The sequence below is a fragment of the Solea senegalensis genome, linkage group LG3 (assembly GCF_019176455.1).
Source record: "Solea senegalensis isolate Sse05_10M linkage group LG3, IFAPA_SoseM_1, whole genome shotgun sequence".
Classification (NCBI taxonomy): domain Eukaryota; kingdom Metazoa; phylum Chordata; class Actinopteri; order Pleuronectiformes; family Soleidae; genus Solea; species Solea senegalensis.
Window position 1 is genome coordinate 19,700,630 of NC_058023.1, and position 16,871 is coordinate 19,717,500.

Here is a 16,871-nt window from a genome sequence, read left to right on the forward strand (position 1 = left end):
GTAGAAGATTTTAGTCGTTGATTGGAGTCGATGCTGTTAAAGTTTTAATTACATGTTTGATTTGACAGTGCAGAGTTCTGGCCTGGGAGGTGCTTCTCTGCATCTCAAAGTAAAACTGTAACTCGCACCTCTGCATGAAAACGACTTTTGTGTGCCAGCAGTCTCATGTGACAACACTGGTGTCTGGGTCCCTATGGAGTAGATACAATGTGTGAACATTTCATGCTCTTTACTAATTTGGTTCTTATGAAATTTTCAACTTACTTACTACTTACTTCTACTTACTTTGGCAGTGCACGTGTGTTTTCAAGGTCCCAATTGACATTTGAGTGGCACATGTTCTCACACTTGGAGCTTCTGTTTGTGTGCCCATGTGGATAAAACGATCCTGGTATGGAAAATAGTAAAGGTTAAAACAATAATACAGATCATGCTAAAAAGACTAGATTCTACTTCATTACCTTTCCTGAAACTGCCCCAATTCGACTATAACTTTTTCCCTACTTTAACATAAACACACGTTTCCTACACCGCATGAATAACGTTGTGTTTACAAGTGAGAGAGACACATGCACGCAATTGAAACGAGCGAACACGGTCCCAAACTTCTACAGCGATTAGTCTGCTTAGCTCTTTGCTCCCCGGATAGTCACCCACAATATAGCCTTATTTACCGGCATGGAGAGACACATACACGCAATTGGAACGAGCGAACACGGTCCCAAACTTCTACAGCGATTAGCCTGCTTAGCTCTTTTTTGCTCCCCGGATAGTCACCCACAATACAGCCTGTTTACCGGCATGGAGAGACACATACACGCAATTGAAACGAGCGAACACGGTCCCAAACTTCTACAGCGATTAGCCTGCTTAGCTCTTGCTCCCCGGATAGTCACCCACAATATAGCCTTATTTACCGGCATGGAGAGACACATACACGCAATTGAAACGAGCGAACACGGTCCCAAACTTCTACAGCGTTTAGCCTGCTTAGCTCTGTGCTCCCCGGATAGTCACCCAAAATACAGCCGTGTTTATCGGTGTAGGGTTCCCGAAAAACTCATATAGTGATTAGCCTCCATACCTACGTGCTCCCCGGATAGTCACCCACAATACAGCCGTGTTTACCGGCATAGGAGAGACACATACACGCAATTGAAACACGAGCGAACGCGTGTAGCTTAGCAAGTAGCCGGCTATCGCTAATGCTAAACGGCAGAACGAGCACACAAAGACAGTATTACTGTTTGAAATACTTACTTGTGCTGCAGGTAATCCAGCATGTATTGTAGGCACTGCTCCTTCTTTGAGGCGAAGTGTGGTGCTGTGCCCTGCTTTGTATTGCGCGAAGTTTGTGTAACAATCCTCTGTGAAGTGGTTGCCACATACATGGAGAATTTTGGGAAATGTAGCAGGGGCATTCCCATCAAAAATGAACAATATCCACTGAGCTTTTGTTTGCTCGTTGGTGGGGAGCTTGTGGAGCGTCTTTCCTTGTTTACTACAACCCAGAACAGAGCAAACTGATCTTTTTTTCGAAGACATGTTCTCAACCGATATGCTCAGCAGCTACAACGAGAGTAGTTCTTCTTCTGCGGTTGAATTTACGCAACCGGATGTGCCCAGAGTAGTGCCTGCACCAGGAGGAGCTACGGTGGTGAGAGGAGTGGTGAGGATTTCTGATGACATCATCAGCTTCGGGAAGTGCAGATCCGCTTGGCAGAGCCCAGAGCAACAATGCAACACTATTTTCTCAGCAGTGGCTGAACTGTTTGTTCTGAAACTTTAGGGTTTCATAAACGAGGTAATGACGCAGATACACACACAAACGCAGCGTTAATTGGAGCTTCCGGTCTATGTGGCCTTTAACATGCATTTTAATCGTTGCTTTTAGCCAGACTAACACAATAACTTACAAACGTCATGCAAATGTGCTGTCTGTGGAAAATCAGGCTAAACACATTGTGACCATGTCTCTGTACTAAATGCATTGTCATGAAATCATTCTTTGCAGCCCTTATGCTAATAGAGCTTCCTCCTTCGTGATCCTTGACTCAATCAGCCATTAAATTAAAATCATCATCTCCAACACAATCCTTCATCTTTAATATTCAGACAGCCTAGAGCTAAATACACATTTAGAATTAAGCTTTAACCAAAGGTCAAGCACCATCGCTCAAGGAGGGATTCAGACTGAAGTCATGTGCGCTGCCCAGTCATTTGAAAGCTTGGGAGTCCAAAAATACACCCTGGAAATGAAACACACCAATGGTACATATTATAAACTCACATCAGAAGGGACGTGTACGCACATCTACTCTATCAGTGCAATCACTTTCCCTCACAAACACTCACAAATAGTGTCTGGCTCAGGGAAGTTTGCAGAACCCTGAAGGGCAATTTAGCTAAAATGAGTTAGATATCCATTTGGGACAGTGAGAGAAATAAGCCCCAGTCTTCCTGTGAATAACACCTTGTTTCTGGGCCCAGTGATGTCTGTGCTTGGCTTTGCTACTTCCTGGCTGTATCCTACCTGTCCTGTGAAAACAGCAGTATTCACTCAAAGTTCACTTTCCAGTCATAAAAAGGCTGCCTAACGCTGAGAAAAAGCACTCGCAGTGAGTTGATGGCGGCGAAAGTCCATTAACAGTATAATCGTTAATGGGAAAGATTGTTCATATTTTAAGTGCGTGACATGAAACTGCTTTCGAGCTCGCCAACATAATGGTATAGCTCGATATTGCTTTTCCATGTCCCATACCTGATACTGATATCACAGCCTTCAATATCTTTCGATGCGGGTATCAATCGGATTGTCTTTTCTTAAAAAGTCTACACATATCGTAACAGTATTTTACAATTATTTTGGTCAGGATAATCTTCCTGTGCTATCTACAGTATAATCTAGTTGTTCCCCTTATCAACGGGTGGTGATGTCACTCCTTCCTGTGGCCACTTGTCCGATGAGATCGTGGCCCCTTATTCCAATTTACTAACACAGGGGACAGCCAACACCTATGATTAGAACTGCAGATGTTTGCTCCATAGCAAACAAGTCATTCATTCATACTGTTCTGTCCTCCACATGAGGGTCGTGGGGGAGCTGCAGCCGAGGTAAAAACTGGACAGGTCGCCAGTCCAACATAGGGTAAACATACAGAGACAAACAACCACTCACTCTCACATTCGCCAGTGTCCTCTTGTTTTTGAACTGTGGAGGAAATTGGAGTGCCCAGAGAAAAGCCATGCACACATGGCGGGAACATGCTAACCCCATACGGAAAGGTTCTTGGTCCTTTGTCAAAGTATTTATTTGGGATGCACAACCACTGTATCGGCATATCTAATATCGGCAAAAAGTCCAAATCGTGCATCCTAAGCAATTATACATTGGATTCAGTACTGAAACCTGGCAGAGGCTTAACCCTCTCTTGTTGAGCTCTGCCCAGAGGATTATAACTCTCATCAGCTGTCCCACACTTTCTGGCCACAGTGGAGGCCATTCTGCAGGGTTCATAGGAAGAATTTAGTATGTAGCCTGGTATGCACTGGGTTGCTCTCTTTTATATAATACCATCCACACAGCCTGAATGGATCATTTGAACTGAATTGACTTTTATTTTATTCTTCAGCCTCCCAGATGTATCATTGCTAATGTCGTAATGTTTACTTTATTTAGTATTACAGATTCAATACCACACTACCAAGACCATGAGTATACCAACACAACACCAAGACTTTTAGGGAGTGGAGCCAAGTCAATATATAGTTCAAGGCAAGGCACAACAGACTTGTCTTGGTCTTGACTTGGTCTGACCCTGCCTTGATCTTTGGCCATTTCTCAATATCCATACCTGTCCGTACTTCTCCATACTTGCGTACTCCTGTACTTGTCATCAGCCTATGTAGCCTAACTACACGAGCAGCGAGTACGGTTCTCATAGCTGGAAGTGTTCAAGTACATACTTGCATACTTGGGTATTGAGAAACGGCATTTGTCTCGGTAAGTCTGGCCTTGGGTCTTGTTTGTGTGGTGTTGCTCTTGTCCGGTAAGATGTAAGAAGAATGAATTGGGATTGAAAGGATTTTTTGGGCTTGGCATTTAAAAAAAAAACCAAACAAACGAACTGGAGCGTTACATCTCCTCTTACTCAGTTTCACTCCAATTGGGCATCCTGTCTGGATGCACAGAAATAATACCTCACATTACACAGATGCATTCAGCTTCTCAGTTATTTAGGCTACAATATAATAATGTAACATACAATTTAGAATGTTTCCTTTTTTTGGAGTGAACAGTGAGTGCATGATTTCGTTGTGGCCAGAGTTGGGAACGATAATCAGTGGAGCGGTCTGCAGCAGCTTTAAGCATGCAGAGCTGCAAATGAAACGTGGAAATTGTTCACACATGCTCATGCTCATTCGTACACTTGCTGCAAACGTGTTCCTCAGTTTATCTTTTTTCCTTTTGATAAGCATTTTATATAAAACCCAATCCTGTCACTGCCTGGATAAGATGCACTCTTAGATGAAATGACATGGCTAAAGAAGACACCTTGAAAAAGCAGCACATGACCTAAGCGTTTAAGCTTTGCATATGTTTTGCAGATTTATCTGTTCCATTTTATTACTCTTATTATTCATGTCTGCACTGAACACAGTAGGCCTAATGCTGTATCATGTAACATATACTCCTGTACCAAAACATGCTGAGGGTTTGGATTAGGCTTGGAGTGAACCAGCAGAGAAGTGAAAGTCCCACTTGCAAGTCGAGAAATCAAAGTTAAAAGCAGTGCCAATGGTGATTGATTCTCGATAATGGATGTATCTCGAAAGACTGGCATCAGATTACTCCTCATCCTCCTTCCTTACCCTTATATCACAGTGTGTGTTATCAAATATATCAATTTAGGATAAAATGACTACTACTGCTCTGTCTGGTAAATGGGATGTGGTTTGTCAGATGATAAATGTTTTCTTTTTTCATTAGCATTTCAATATGTGTACAGTGAAAAGTTTCACCCTGAAATGAACCCTCAGAAAATGACTATTTAGCAGTTAAAATGAGTGTAGTCTTCTCAACATTAATATTCAGAGGTCGTCAGACATTTTAACGTTTGTTTGTTTTTCTTTAAGAGCACTGTGTGGCACGTGATCACTTTATAAATATTTAAAGAGGGGAAACTGGACGACCTGAGGCATTATTACTAAAGAGAAAAAGGCACACAAACAAGTGATGTTCATTTGGGATTGTTGGTTTATTGGATTATTGCAGACAACAAGCACTTGTGCAGGATTGTCTGATATTACTAATAATAATAGCTTGTGAGTGTATAGACATATTTATGTGTTGGTTTTTAAGCTGTATTGAATGGATGAATGCCTCCTACAGACTGAAATTCATCTTTTACGATCACTATAAATCACACTGTCTGACATGGGGCTAACAAACTTGGTCAAAAAATAAAGTATGACGGTGGCAGACTGAACGATACTAACACCTATTAAACTGTAAGCTACAATGTGAGTCTTCAGCAATGTCATCGCCTGCGACATAAGTTGGCAATGCCATTAGCATCCGTGCACCAACAGCAGACAGCAAAAAATGATAGTTTGCTGTAGAGTAATCATTCTGTTTATGGCAAATCCGAAGAATAGGAGGCACATACACATGTTATCCCACTTAGGGACATTACATTGATATTATACCTTCATTTTACTTGACTGTTTTATGCCGATTATTGTCATTTCATGATAAAATTTTACTGGCTACTCCTCACTGTAAGATGGTCATCCTAAATTTCTCAGTTTCTTAGGTTGCAAAACATCTCTCACAGTACAACTTTAGAAACAGTGTTTAGGAGCCATGATCAAATAAATTGTCATGATTGTGTCATGTTGTGCGTCTTTCGTCTGAGCAAGCCAGGCTTTAAACCTTAAGTTACTTGCTAAATAAATAGATTTATATTACAATTATGTGGAATGAGAGGGAAGTTTGAAGCTGGAAGCTACTTAATGTGGATCTCCTTCACCACCCAGTGGCTGCACACTGAACCAATGCGGGTTCAGTGTGCTCAATTTTTTTCCCCAAACTTGTGCCTGCTGACCTAATGTTCATATTCACTTTCACATTCATAAATGTAATGTTCAAGAGACGGAAACCATGTCACTGAGCCACCGAGATGTTTAACATTCTGCGAGTCTAAGTGAAAATTTTGAAATCATTCTTCAGGTATTCCTGAGATTTCACTTTGTACAAGGCATCATAGAGCGTTTGTGCCAAATTTGAAAGGATTCCTTCAAGCACTTTTGAGAAGTCGCATTTAAAAACTGCAGCTGTATTATATCTTTTAGAAAGCAAGAGAATATGACAGTGCTGGAATCATAGCTGAATAAGAGCTGTAGAAATGTACATCATGCTGAATTTATCAAGGTAACTTAAAATGAAGCCGGTGGTTTTTCAAAAGAGAATGAGAGCAACAAAAACAACAAGTAAAAAATGTGGCAAAAACAAGTAAAAAGGGGACATCAGATATTAAGTCAGTGTCATGAGCCTGTTTTGTGTAAAGTTCCTGTTTTCAAGGTGAAAAACAACATGGGGCTGAATGGCAAGTGATAAAAAGAACACCCACAAAAGCGACATAAATTGTGTTTGATACGAAATAAGTCACGCATTTTTCACCATATAATCCCAGTGTTAAGATTGACAAAGCTGCCTGTCGATGTCTACATCTTTTGCAGCGGCTCTCCAGATGATTGATCTGCAAAATTACCTGATCAATACTGAAATCACTTATGAGATGTCTCCTCGGGCCCACCTCAGATCATCTCTTGTCAGACAAGCTATTGGCAGATCCTCTTCTTGGCACAACACACACAGATAGACGTATCCCTGCCATCTGACACCCAGCTTTCTCTTTGAGAGAGCAGGGGGGGGAATAAGCCCAGCAGCAGGAAGTTCCACTCAGCTGGTTGTGTTATGAATTTAGCCTGTTTTATCACAGACAAACTGTACAAGAAGTCAATGCAGGCACATAATCGCTGACTCCATAGAGGAAACCACAGGAATTGTTGTTTGTGTAGTCATGCAACAGTGCACCTTTCTTGGGAGGCAGTGGTATGTGGGGAATACTGCACATTTGCTCGTGTGGCATGTAGGGTTTATTATTCACTCCTGCTGCGCTACAGTGGATACAACTGTTGTTATATTCAGTGGTTACACAGTGAACTTACAGATAATTTTTTTATGCCAAAATACCTAGACCAGGGGTGTCAAACATAAGGCCCGGGGGCCAGAACCGGCCCGCCAGAGGGTCCAATCGGCCCACAGGATGAAATTGTTAAAATTTCACACTGATCTAAACGTAATGTCAAATGCTCCAGATACCCGTGACTAAATCTTTGTGCCTTTATAGATCCAGTGTGCTGTGTAAATAGTAAATTTAGGCATGATATTGTTGAAATTGCACTTATATTTCTCAAGAAATTTCATGTTTTGTAAAATTATCCTTCAGTAAATATAAAACAAAGGAGAAAAAACAAAGGGGTTCTTGTTGTTCATAGGTTATTATGCTATTATTTTACTATTTTTACTGGTCCGGCCCCCTTGAGATCAAATTGTGCTGTATGTGGCCCCTGAACAAAAATGAGTTTGACACCCCTGACCTAGACAGTCCGATATCCATAGCTGGAGGTGGGGCATTTTCAGGTTGACAATATTTCTGCCCCGATTTTTGTGAACATAATATCTAAACATGTTGAGGGAATCGTTTTGCAGACCCTTTCACTTAAACTCGAGGATAAACTGGTTAGATTCCGGTGGTGAAACGTCTCTGCAACCTCAGGAATCGTTGCATTGTGAGTATGTTCCCTTGTACTAATCAGGATAAACTGGTTAGTTTTTGGTAGTCAAAGGACAAGGTCACTGTGACCTGGTAATGATTGTAAAAAGTGATAAGTTAATAACTCGGTGTGGAAACTTAAACATTTAATACACAAGTAAAATATTGGATCTAGACGTTGGTGGTGGTCACTCAGGCCATACCAACATCTTGCTCTCTTGAACATCAACTTCCTTGAATGTCAACAAGGTGATAAGACTCAGGAAGAAAGTTCAGTGGAGGCATGGAACCACTGGGCTGTACTCAATGTGAATACATACATAATGTGAATAATCGGAAATCACTGCCCTCAGTTCTCGCCTCCTCCCAGTGAAATCTAAAAATAAAGAGCAAACTAAAAGCTGAGGGCTGTAGATGCTGAGCTGATGCGTCTTTTCTCGTAAAATATCCAGTATAAACTGTAACACTGGTGTTGTGACAAGTTTACTACCCACTGGGAGAGTTTCCGCACTGTGACATCCCTACTGGGTTCCTCTGATAAGTGATGCTATGAATTCCCAGGTAAAAAAAAAAAAAGATAGTGTATGAGAGTGTGCCCTTGTGATAGAGGAGTCTCCGTCCCACTGTCAAGCTTAATGCTTACTCACTGATCGCGCTGATACGGCAGCAGAATATATCAAGGTGACTTCGCGTCACATTGCATAAATAATTTGTGCTTAACGCTTTTACAGTTGTGTGGTGTCTTTCATGAAGTTTTAGAGCATCGTAAATGTTACTTGCAGTGTAGTGAGCATTAAGCTACTGAACCATTCAGTCATAGGCCCGAGATGTACTTGCAGGTCAGTCATTCATTTGCTTAGAAAACCATCTTGAGTGTCATTGTTCCCATACTTGCTTTGGACAATGCTAGTACTGTGCATGTTTTTGTTCATGAGTGTTCCACTAGGGGGCACACCATGGCGATCACACTGCATATAATTGCAGACTTTTACAGGAAGTAGTGCATTTATTTCCCTTTTAAACTCATGGTACATTTAAACATAGTAGAAAAACATTAGCTACTCATTTAGCACAACCCCAACTTGTAACCCTAGCCTTAGCCCCTTACTTGAGTAGGCTGTAAAGCCCTATGTTGCCATCATCTCTAGTAAGACACAGGCTTAATCAGTGTATCAAAAGACAACCTCAATGTTACTTAGGTTAGTCTTTAACTGATCAGGAGCCCACCAGGAAAGGCTATTGCAACATCATTGTAGGCAGTTCGTGAGGCCCTTAGAACAATGACATTATTATAATTGTGATCAAATATTTCTTGCTCTGCCAAGACATATAGGCACCGAGTACAACTGATGTACCAATACAGACACAGTGTATGCTACTCAGCCATGATGTATTTAACAGGAAGTTTATCTATAGCCATTGTATGTACTGGAGTAACAGAAGACACAAGATTGCCAGTTAAATTAAATTATTTAATTAAAGAGTGCGGGACTAATGACTCTTTGTTTGTGTCTGTAAAAAGGCCTTAACAATTTGTTTGTTTTTTTGGACAGATATTGCAATTATGATTTGATTTGCAATACAGTTCAACCCGCGGGTCAATATTCACTGTGTGATAAGTTTAAAATGTGATGGAACATCAACACAAGAAGTATGAAATCCTGTTGATGTTAATTGTTAACTTGTTTGTATTGCATTTTTAATTGGCTTAGAACGCTGATCAGTCAACAATAGAGGCATTAAAGTGCAGCCTTTACCATTTGTTCAGTGCAATGTTTTCAATTGGGATTTTAAATTGAGAAAAAAAAACAACTGTGCTAAAAGTGTGTAAATGATGTGTGACAGACAAAAACCCTGTACATACTCCGTGCTGCATGAATGTGTGTGAATGAGTGAGTGTGACTCATACAGTAAAGCCCTTTGAGTGGCTGTTAAGTCTACAGAAGCACGACATAAATGGAGTCCATTAACCATTTACCATTGGTAGCAGTCTTTCATTACAGTGTGCATTGGTTTGATCTAGAGAAAGAAAACTCGACATCTTTTTGGCAGGACAGCCATTAAATCCCTGAAGTAGGTCCCCGAAGGACTGTTCAGAGGGAAATTTGGTGACCTCATGTACTTAAGGCCAAAATTTCCACTTAGCCGAAAGTGTCACTAAATCAAACAAGCATATCACTGTCAGTTTTACTGCTGCCACCTGCTTCTGCTCTTCATTAAGGTGCCTCTTCTATTAAGCTTGTAGGCAGGACACCGAAAGCGTACCTGGCTGGGATATGGATTTATTTTATGATCCTACCGCTTACCCACACTCCACCAAAGAAAAAAAAGACAGCACTGCATAGTTTGAAATTGCTTTGACATTTGAAGAGGACAAAACCTTCAAAGGGATTTAACTTATTCTCATCCACCACCAAACAATTTGGAGCAAGAATGAAACAATGGGACAACCTTTGTTTGTTATTTTCCTGAGAACTGACATCTTGTAGTACTGTAATTTAGAAATGTCTTCTATTGGAAGCAAAGGCCTGCTCAGAAAGGGTCTATCTGTAAAACCAAAATATTGATTCTTGTCCCTACCGACTTTTAAAACTAGGATATGTTGTTTGTGATACACTTTTTGATAAATGGATCAAAAATAGGTATTGATTACGATATTAATGCCGGTACTGCTCATTGATACCTGTGGTACTCTTGATACCATTCTATATTTTGTTTGCTTAGGTGTGGTGTGTAGCTGTGAGGAAGAGACCCCCACCACCAGAGGGCAGGGTCAGGGGTCAAAAGTGAAAGGCAGTACATCTTTTCAAATAAACTTGGAGATAGCTGTGATAATTTGGACTGACTTCTGCTTTACTAACATTGTCCCTGGAAATTATTTAGCACATGAAGTGGATGTTATGAGAAATGTGTTTATAGTGTTTTATGTTGTAAGCAACTTGTGCAGTTTCATGTACTTTCGCAGAGCGCCATGATGCTAGCTAAATACAAGCTAACCATGCTACCATTTTCTAATTCCCAACCATTCTAAAGTAAAGTTGGAATAACTGTAACCTAGCTCTATTGTGGTATGATTTGTGCAGATGCTCACTGATACTTTGGTGCTAACGAAAGAGTAACTGGTACCAATCTAATGCAAGGTCCCGACTCTCACCCCTCGTACTGATAGCATCAATAAATACACATCTTTTTGAAAGGAAAAAGCCCTCACAAGCTTTTCACACCATGTGACAAATGAACAATGCCACTACAGCCAATGATTTTATGTGTTCTGTGGGTGAAACATTGACTGGGGGGTCAATGGGAGGGGGTTGGATGTATCCATTGCATTTAGTCAAAGAGTAGTCTGCTGTTGCTAGCTTTTCCAAACCTGCTGCCCCAAGCAAGTTTCTTTACACCTTTGGAATAACTTCTCCTCTACTTATACATGAACCAAATATGGTGCATACTTGCGTTTAACTGTATTAAACATTATGCACAAAGGATTAGTAAGACAAGAAGACTTTTATCTGCTGTCTGCCGGAGTTCAGAGAGGAAGTGGGATGGGGGGTTGGTTGTTGTAGGATTCTTGGACATCTTTTTGAGGATTTTGAAAATAAAATAGTTGGGGGGTTCATTAATTTTCTCAAAACCTCTTCACTTAATGGATTCTAAATGGATTCTGACCACTTGTCAGGCCCTCATCCCCCACTTTTCATTCTAAATCCAAGTACATCTCCATCCAAACAGCCCAGCATGTAATAGGATGGCAATTCCCACATAACAGACAGCCCGAGCTGTATTGATTACCTGAATGTAAATGTTTATGGGAATGAGCACTAATTACACCCCGTTCCTGAGTGTCGGCGCTGTATTTCCTGTCTACATTGCAGCAGCTGAAAGAACCCAGAACTCCAGTGCACATCATTTGTACTGAGCTCTCTAGTGCTTTTACCCGCGTTCAAATGAGTTGCTTGGCCGTATTGCTGTGATGAGCCTCTTGCCAGGGTCATCAGTTTTATTAGCCTATTTGAAATCCCTCCAGGTCTCAGAGGCTCTTTTTCAAACATAAGGAAAATCCATACAAGCCCCAGGACTCTACTGCACAAGACAGATCGCTGACTCTCCGCTGATGCTGTAGCACTGACAGAAATTGGTGTTCTAAAACAAGCCGCACACAGTTTGGACAAACTTCAAGCAGCTCTAGCAGGAGACTGAGCGTTCACTGAGTGCACAAATTACACAAGAGTATCACTCATTCATCAGGGCTGCTTTATGATGCCCCATGAGGGACAATGGGGTAAGGTTAGAGCATTCAGTGGGTTTGACTCCTGATTGTGCCTTCCTGGAAGAAGAATTGAATGAAATGTGCACAATAGAATTTCCAGATGGAGTTACCATGCAATAAAGGTCTGGACAAACAAAGCATTACAGATTATGAAGCTTTCAGTTTGGAAATCACATTTCCAATTATACATCTGCTGTAGCATTGGCAATATAATATAAATGTTTCAGAGGGCATCGTGTTTTGCTTTGGATTTACCATCACTAAATTTAAACCGGATTTGCTTTGCATAGTACTGTTAGTACATAGTACACTTTTGCACATTTATAGTTTGGGTTATTGGGTTACTTGGGTTACTATCATTCCTTCAAAAGTGGATTGTTAAATTACTATCACATTATCCCATTAATTCAACTATTGTTAAATACAGTTTGCAAGTATTTGTACTTGTTTATTTTCATGTCGTATGATTATTCGTAAATTTTAGGAGGAAATATTCTTCTCTTTTTTTTTAGCAGGCAGCCCATGGCCAAACGAAAGGGAATTAGGCTTGTATTGACTATTCAGTAGGGGTGCGCAACATGAGCACAATAAAAACATTATGATGATAGCTATTTCTCAGAATTTCAAAATAATATGATCCGTGTTTGCTTGTGCCAATCAGAGCTGACAGAGGGCCACCAGGAATCACTCTACTATAACTTGATATTAAGTGGCCATTATGTGGAACATCATTCACAACGTGACATCATGTTCTTCTGAAGAAGACCTGAAACTGGCAAGCGACAACAATTAACTTTTGGGGAAAATTTGTATTGGCATAATAAATCCACAGAGAAGTAGCCTGATTTTTTTATCCATTTGCTTCCATTCAAATAGAGTTCTTTTTGCAACCAGCGACATCTCCCCCCGGTGGCTATTCAATAAATTATTACTTGCTGGTTAGGGTGTCTTTAATAGGATGCTATAACACAAAATGAACCGTATTCTCATTTTCTCCGAGCTCACGCATCACACACAGTCTTTGTTTCTCTGTGGTGCCGTTAAACCGTTAGACAGACACAGGGACTAACAGTCAAGTTCCGGAACATAACTGCGCACAAAGGGATCTTTATCTTTTCTACAAATTATATATGAGATAAGCTCTGATTGACTATTGTTTATGAGACAGTAAGGAGCAATACTATTATCACAAATCATATTACTGATAATTGCGACAGTGTTTACCTTCTACTGTTACTACTTATAGATACAGTAGGTAAATGACAATTTACCTACTGTAGATTCTCATAAAAACATACAAAACCCCCAGGATTAGAGCAGATAATGTATGTAGACTAAAGAGATTATTTACAAGATGGCATCTGTTAATATTAATGACCCTCCATCCCCCATGCCCAGTCTGTCAGGCGAAAATATTGACTGATAATGGATATCACAGTTATTAAAATCCATATGGCCTCAGAATTATGAGCTTTTGCTGTACATTTCAAGCAATACCCCTGCCTTTCCCTGCTGTGTTATGTTCTACCAAGCCTTTCACCTCAGCCAGTGACGGAATAGTGGGATTACAAGTCTGTGACTCAGCCATAGCAACATCTCCCTAGCAGCTAATGCTTGCTCGAAGCCTCTGAGTGAGAGGAGTGGTCGACTAGAAACATGATTACGTACATGCACCCACTAACAGCTACGGCTTCTTTTACTGGCTGGAAAGACGAGGGGTTTATCTCTGCACTAAAATGAGTGTTACTCTACTTAAACTGTGACATTTCTAAAAAAAAAAACAAAAAAACTTTACAATAAAATATAATGTATCGTTTTGGATGTACACTGCTGTAGCTCATGCACCATGATTTCATCAAAACTGCCAAGTCTCTGTGTGTGAGCGAGTGGGTGCTGAGTGCACAGCAGGTAAAGAGATAGTCATGAATGGGTGATTATCATTGTCAGCAGTTGTGGTCTTTAGGGGGGGACGGGGTTGTGCGTTTTTTGTCGTTGTTGTGTGTGGCATGGCTGCAGGACAGAGAAAAGGCAGTGTCGAGGTTTCACGGTTGTCTCTGTTTGTGCAGTTCAAACCTTTCGGGACGACAGTAATGCAATTTTCAGTGGTCCACGCAGGCTTGCCAGAAATAATTAGAGCGGACATGTAGTGTAATGTAATGGTGTCAGGAGGAAACAGCGTTCTCTCTCTCTCTCCACTAGCCAGAACATTACAGCCATGCTATGACAGCTATAGTATTTGCAGCCATCGAGCGGATAGGCTACGCACACACAGACGCAGGTCATGGAGAAGTTAATGGTAAGCTAGAAAATTACTAGATATTTCTGCTTTCCTCTTCTGATTGTTTTGCCTCCATCACGAGGTATTGATACAATAAAGAATGGAGATTCATGGCCACATAGCAATGTAGTGGCTAGCATTGTTGCTTCACAGCAAAAGGGTCACAAAAGGTTAGAATTCTCCCAATGTGTGCGTCTGCGACCATGCACCTATTGGACGGTACATGTTGTCAACAAGGTAATTATTGCTAATAACAAAAACTAAAATTTAAAACAAATTTCACAACTGAATTGTGTGTTTATAAAGCACACAATTCAAACACAATAAAACAAACACTAAAACTCATACAAACTAAGCCTTTACAAATAATAAAAACGAGCAAACCTCTAAAAACGCTCTAAAAACTAATTTTCAGAACCAAAAGTCAAAACTAAATAAAAACTGAAACGCCAAAACTATTATAGCCTTGGTTGTCAATCAAAACTTGTCCAATAGATGCCTTATATTTGCATATTTTACTGTAAAATGGGACCATAATTTACAAAAATGGATACCATGCTGTGTTAAAGACGACCCAAAACTAATGATCGAGAACATCAACTCCACAGAAGAATGTTTGTTGATGTTATAATAAAAGTAAGAATTGGGCTAATTTACTTACATTCATTCACAGAAATGAGTGGAGTTGCCCCCTGATGGCCACTGGAGAGAATACAGATGTGTTTGCTTTTCACTCATCGACATGGTTTACATCCAGAGGAGCGAGTTTGTCTCCATGGATTGTTTTAAACTTCTGTTTTACTGCTCTCGGATGCTTTTTTCAGTAGAAGTGATCCATAAGTAGCGGCATCGCGGCTGTAGCTAATCGCTAATCGCACAGATGGCGTTGCTTAATTAACAAATACATTCTCAATCGATTGAATCCTTAACAGCTATTAATTTACTGATGTTTATTTATTCACAACCCATACATACACACATACTGATTTTCTGTGCAAGGCCAGACCCCTTGAGTTCACTTAGGACTTAGGTTGAGTATAAGGTGAATGGGTGAATGACAAAAGTGTAGTGTCAACATTTTGAGTAGTCAACAAGACTAGAAAAGCACAACATAAAATACACTTTGAACATGTTGCTGACCTCAGCAAGTAGTTCCAAGCGTTGGTGTCTGAGTCACCGCAGTTACGGTGGGAATAAAAAACAGAAATGACAAAAGGAAACAGGCAATATCCCCAGCATAAATGGATAAATTTCTTGTTAAAAAAAAAAACCAACACTCACCAACTCACCTCTTTATTAGGTAGAAAGGACACCAAATAAAGTGACAGGAAACATATTTTTTTCCATTGTAAATAACAACACGCGTTCCACTTCAGTGGTTGGCATAAGGAAAATCAAGAACCTCCTCTTTACAACCTCTGCTGCTTCATCCTTGGCCAAAACAGACCTCCTGTTGCGGTACCTTACCACAGAACTTATTGAGCAAATCAAGGATCAAGTCCTTTCCGGTATTGGTGAAGTTCCTGAGTAGAGGAGTTCTCCTGCAATCTACAATCTCACCATTAGATATCACTAATTCTTACAACCTGGACATTTTACGGCACAGAAAGGTACATTTTAAGAGGCAAGGTTCCTTTATTCACACAGCCACAGGAGGACACTTATCAGGAGAAACAGTAAATGCTGACATTTCAGACAACATGTTCGAAAAAAAAAAAGAAGAAAGAAATTACCTTGCTCCATTTTCCAGCTATTTATGGATTACTTGTTCCGGAACTTTCGCTTGTTTCCATTAATTCAGACACGTCCCTGGCTGTCAGTCCACATTGTCGATGAAATATGTTTTTTTTAGAAACCCTACGCACATTACCAGGCCAAGGGACTAGAGCAGACATTTATAATTACACACTGAATGGTTCCCTTGACTGATTAGTTAATAGCTTCTGAAGAACTCATTGTTTGTCTGACAGCCATTGTGCCGGAGTTGTAGATAATAGAAATGTATGTTGGAAATGTTCCATCGGCGTTGACACAATGGAGCCTAATGCAACGGCAGATTGCCATTGTTTTAAGGGAAGATGAGCGATTCTTGACGTGTTGGGTGACTTCATTAATAATTGCGGACGTGGCCTTGCCAGCTGAATCATGCCCCTGTGGAGCAACGTTATCTGCTCTGTGTCATCAGCGTTGGTCTTATGTAATAACCTGTGAGTCAATATTGTCTCTGTATTAGATAAGACTAAAACTCTTTTCTTTTTCAGGTTCCATTGCCAGGTGCTCCTACATCAAATATCACTACTCCTCAGCTACGATACCCAAAAACCTCTCATACAACATCACCAAGACGATAAGGCAGGATGAGTGGCACGCCCTCCGTAAGTCCGCTACACTTCTCTTCTCCCGTTTAAACACCACCGCTTTATGAGCTCTGCCAAGGTCTGTCATATTTGTCTGTGTATTTAACTCCTTAGAGTTTTGGTTAAGT

General features: G+C 40.5%; 1 protein-coding gene across 1 annotated transcript in view; it reads left to right on the top strand.

The window, feature by feature from the left end:
• The first annotated feature begins 14,313 nt into the window (after positions 1 to 14,313).
• The window catches only part of LOC122767043 (transmembrane protein 178B-like), a 44,219-nt gene continuing 41,661 nt past the window's right edge, over positions 14,314 to 16,871 (top strand). The window contains exons 1-2 of the mRNA XM_044022383.1: positions 14,314 to 14,404; positions 16,648 to 16,761. Of these exons, the coding sequence (XP_043878318.1) occupies positions 14,329 to 14,404; positions 16,648 to 16,761 (190 nt within the window). The 5' untranslated portion in view covers positions 14,314 to 14,328. The remainder of the gene's footprint in view (positions 14,405 to 16,647; positions 16,762 to 16,871) is intronic.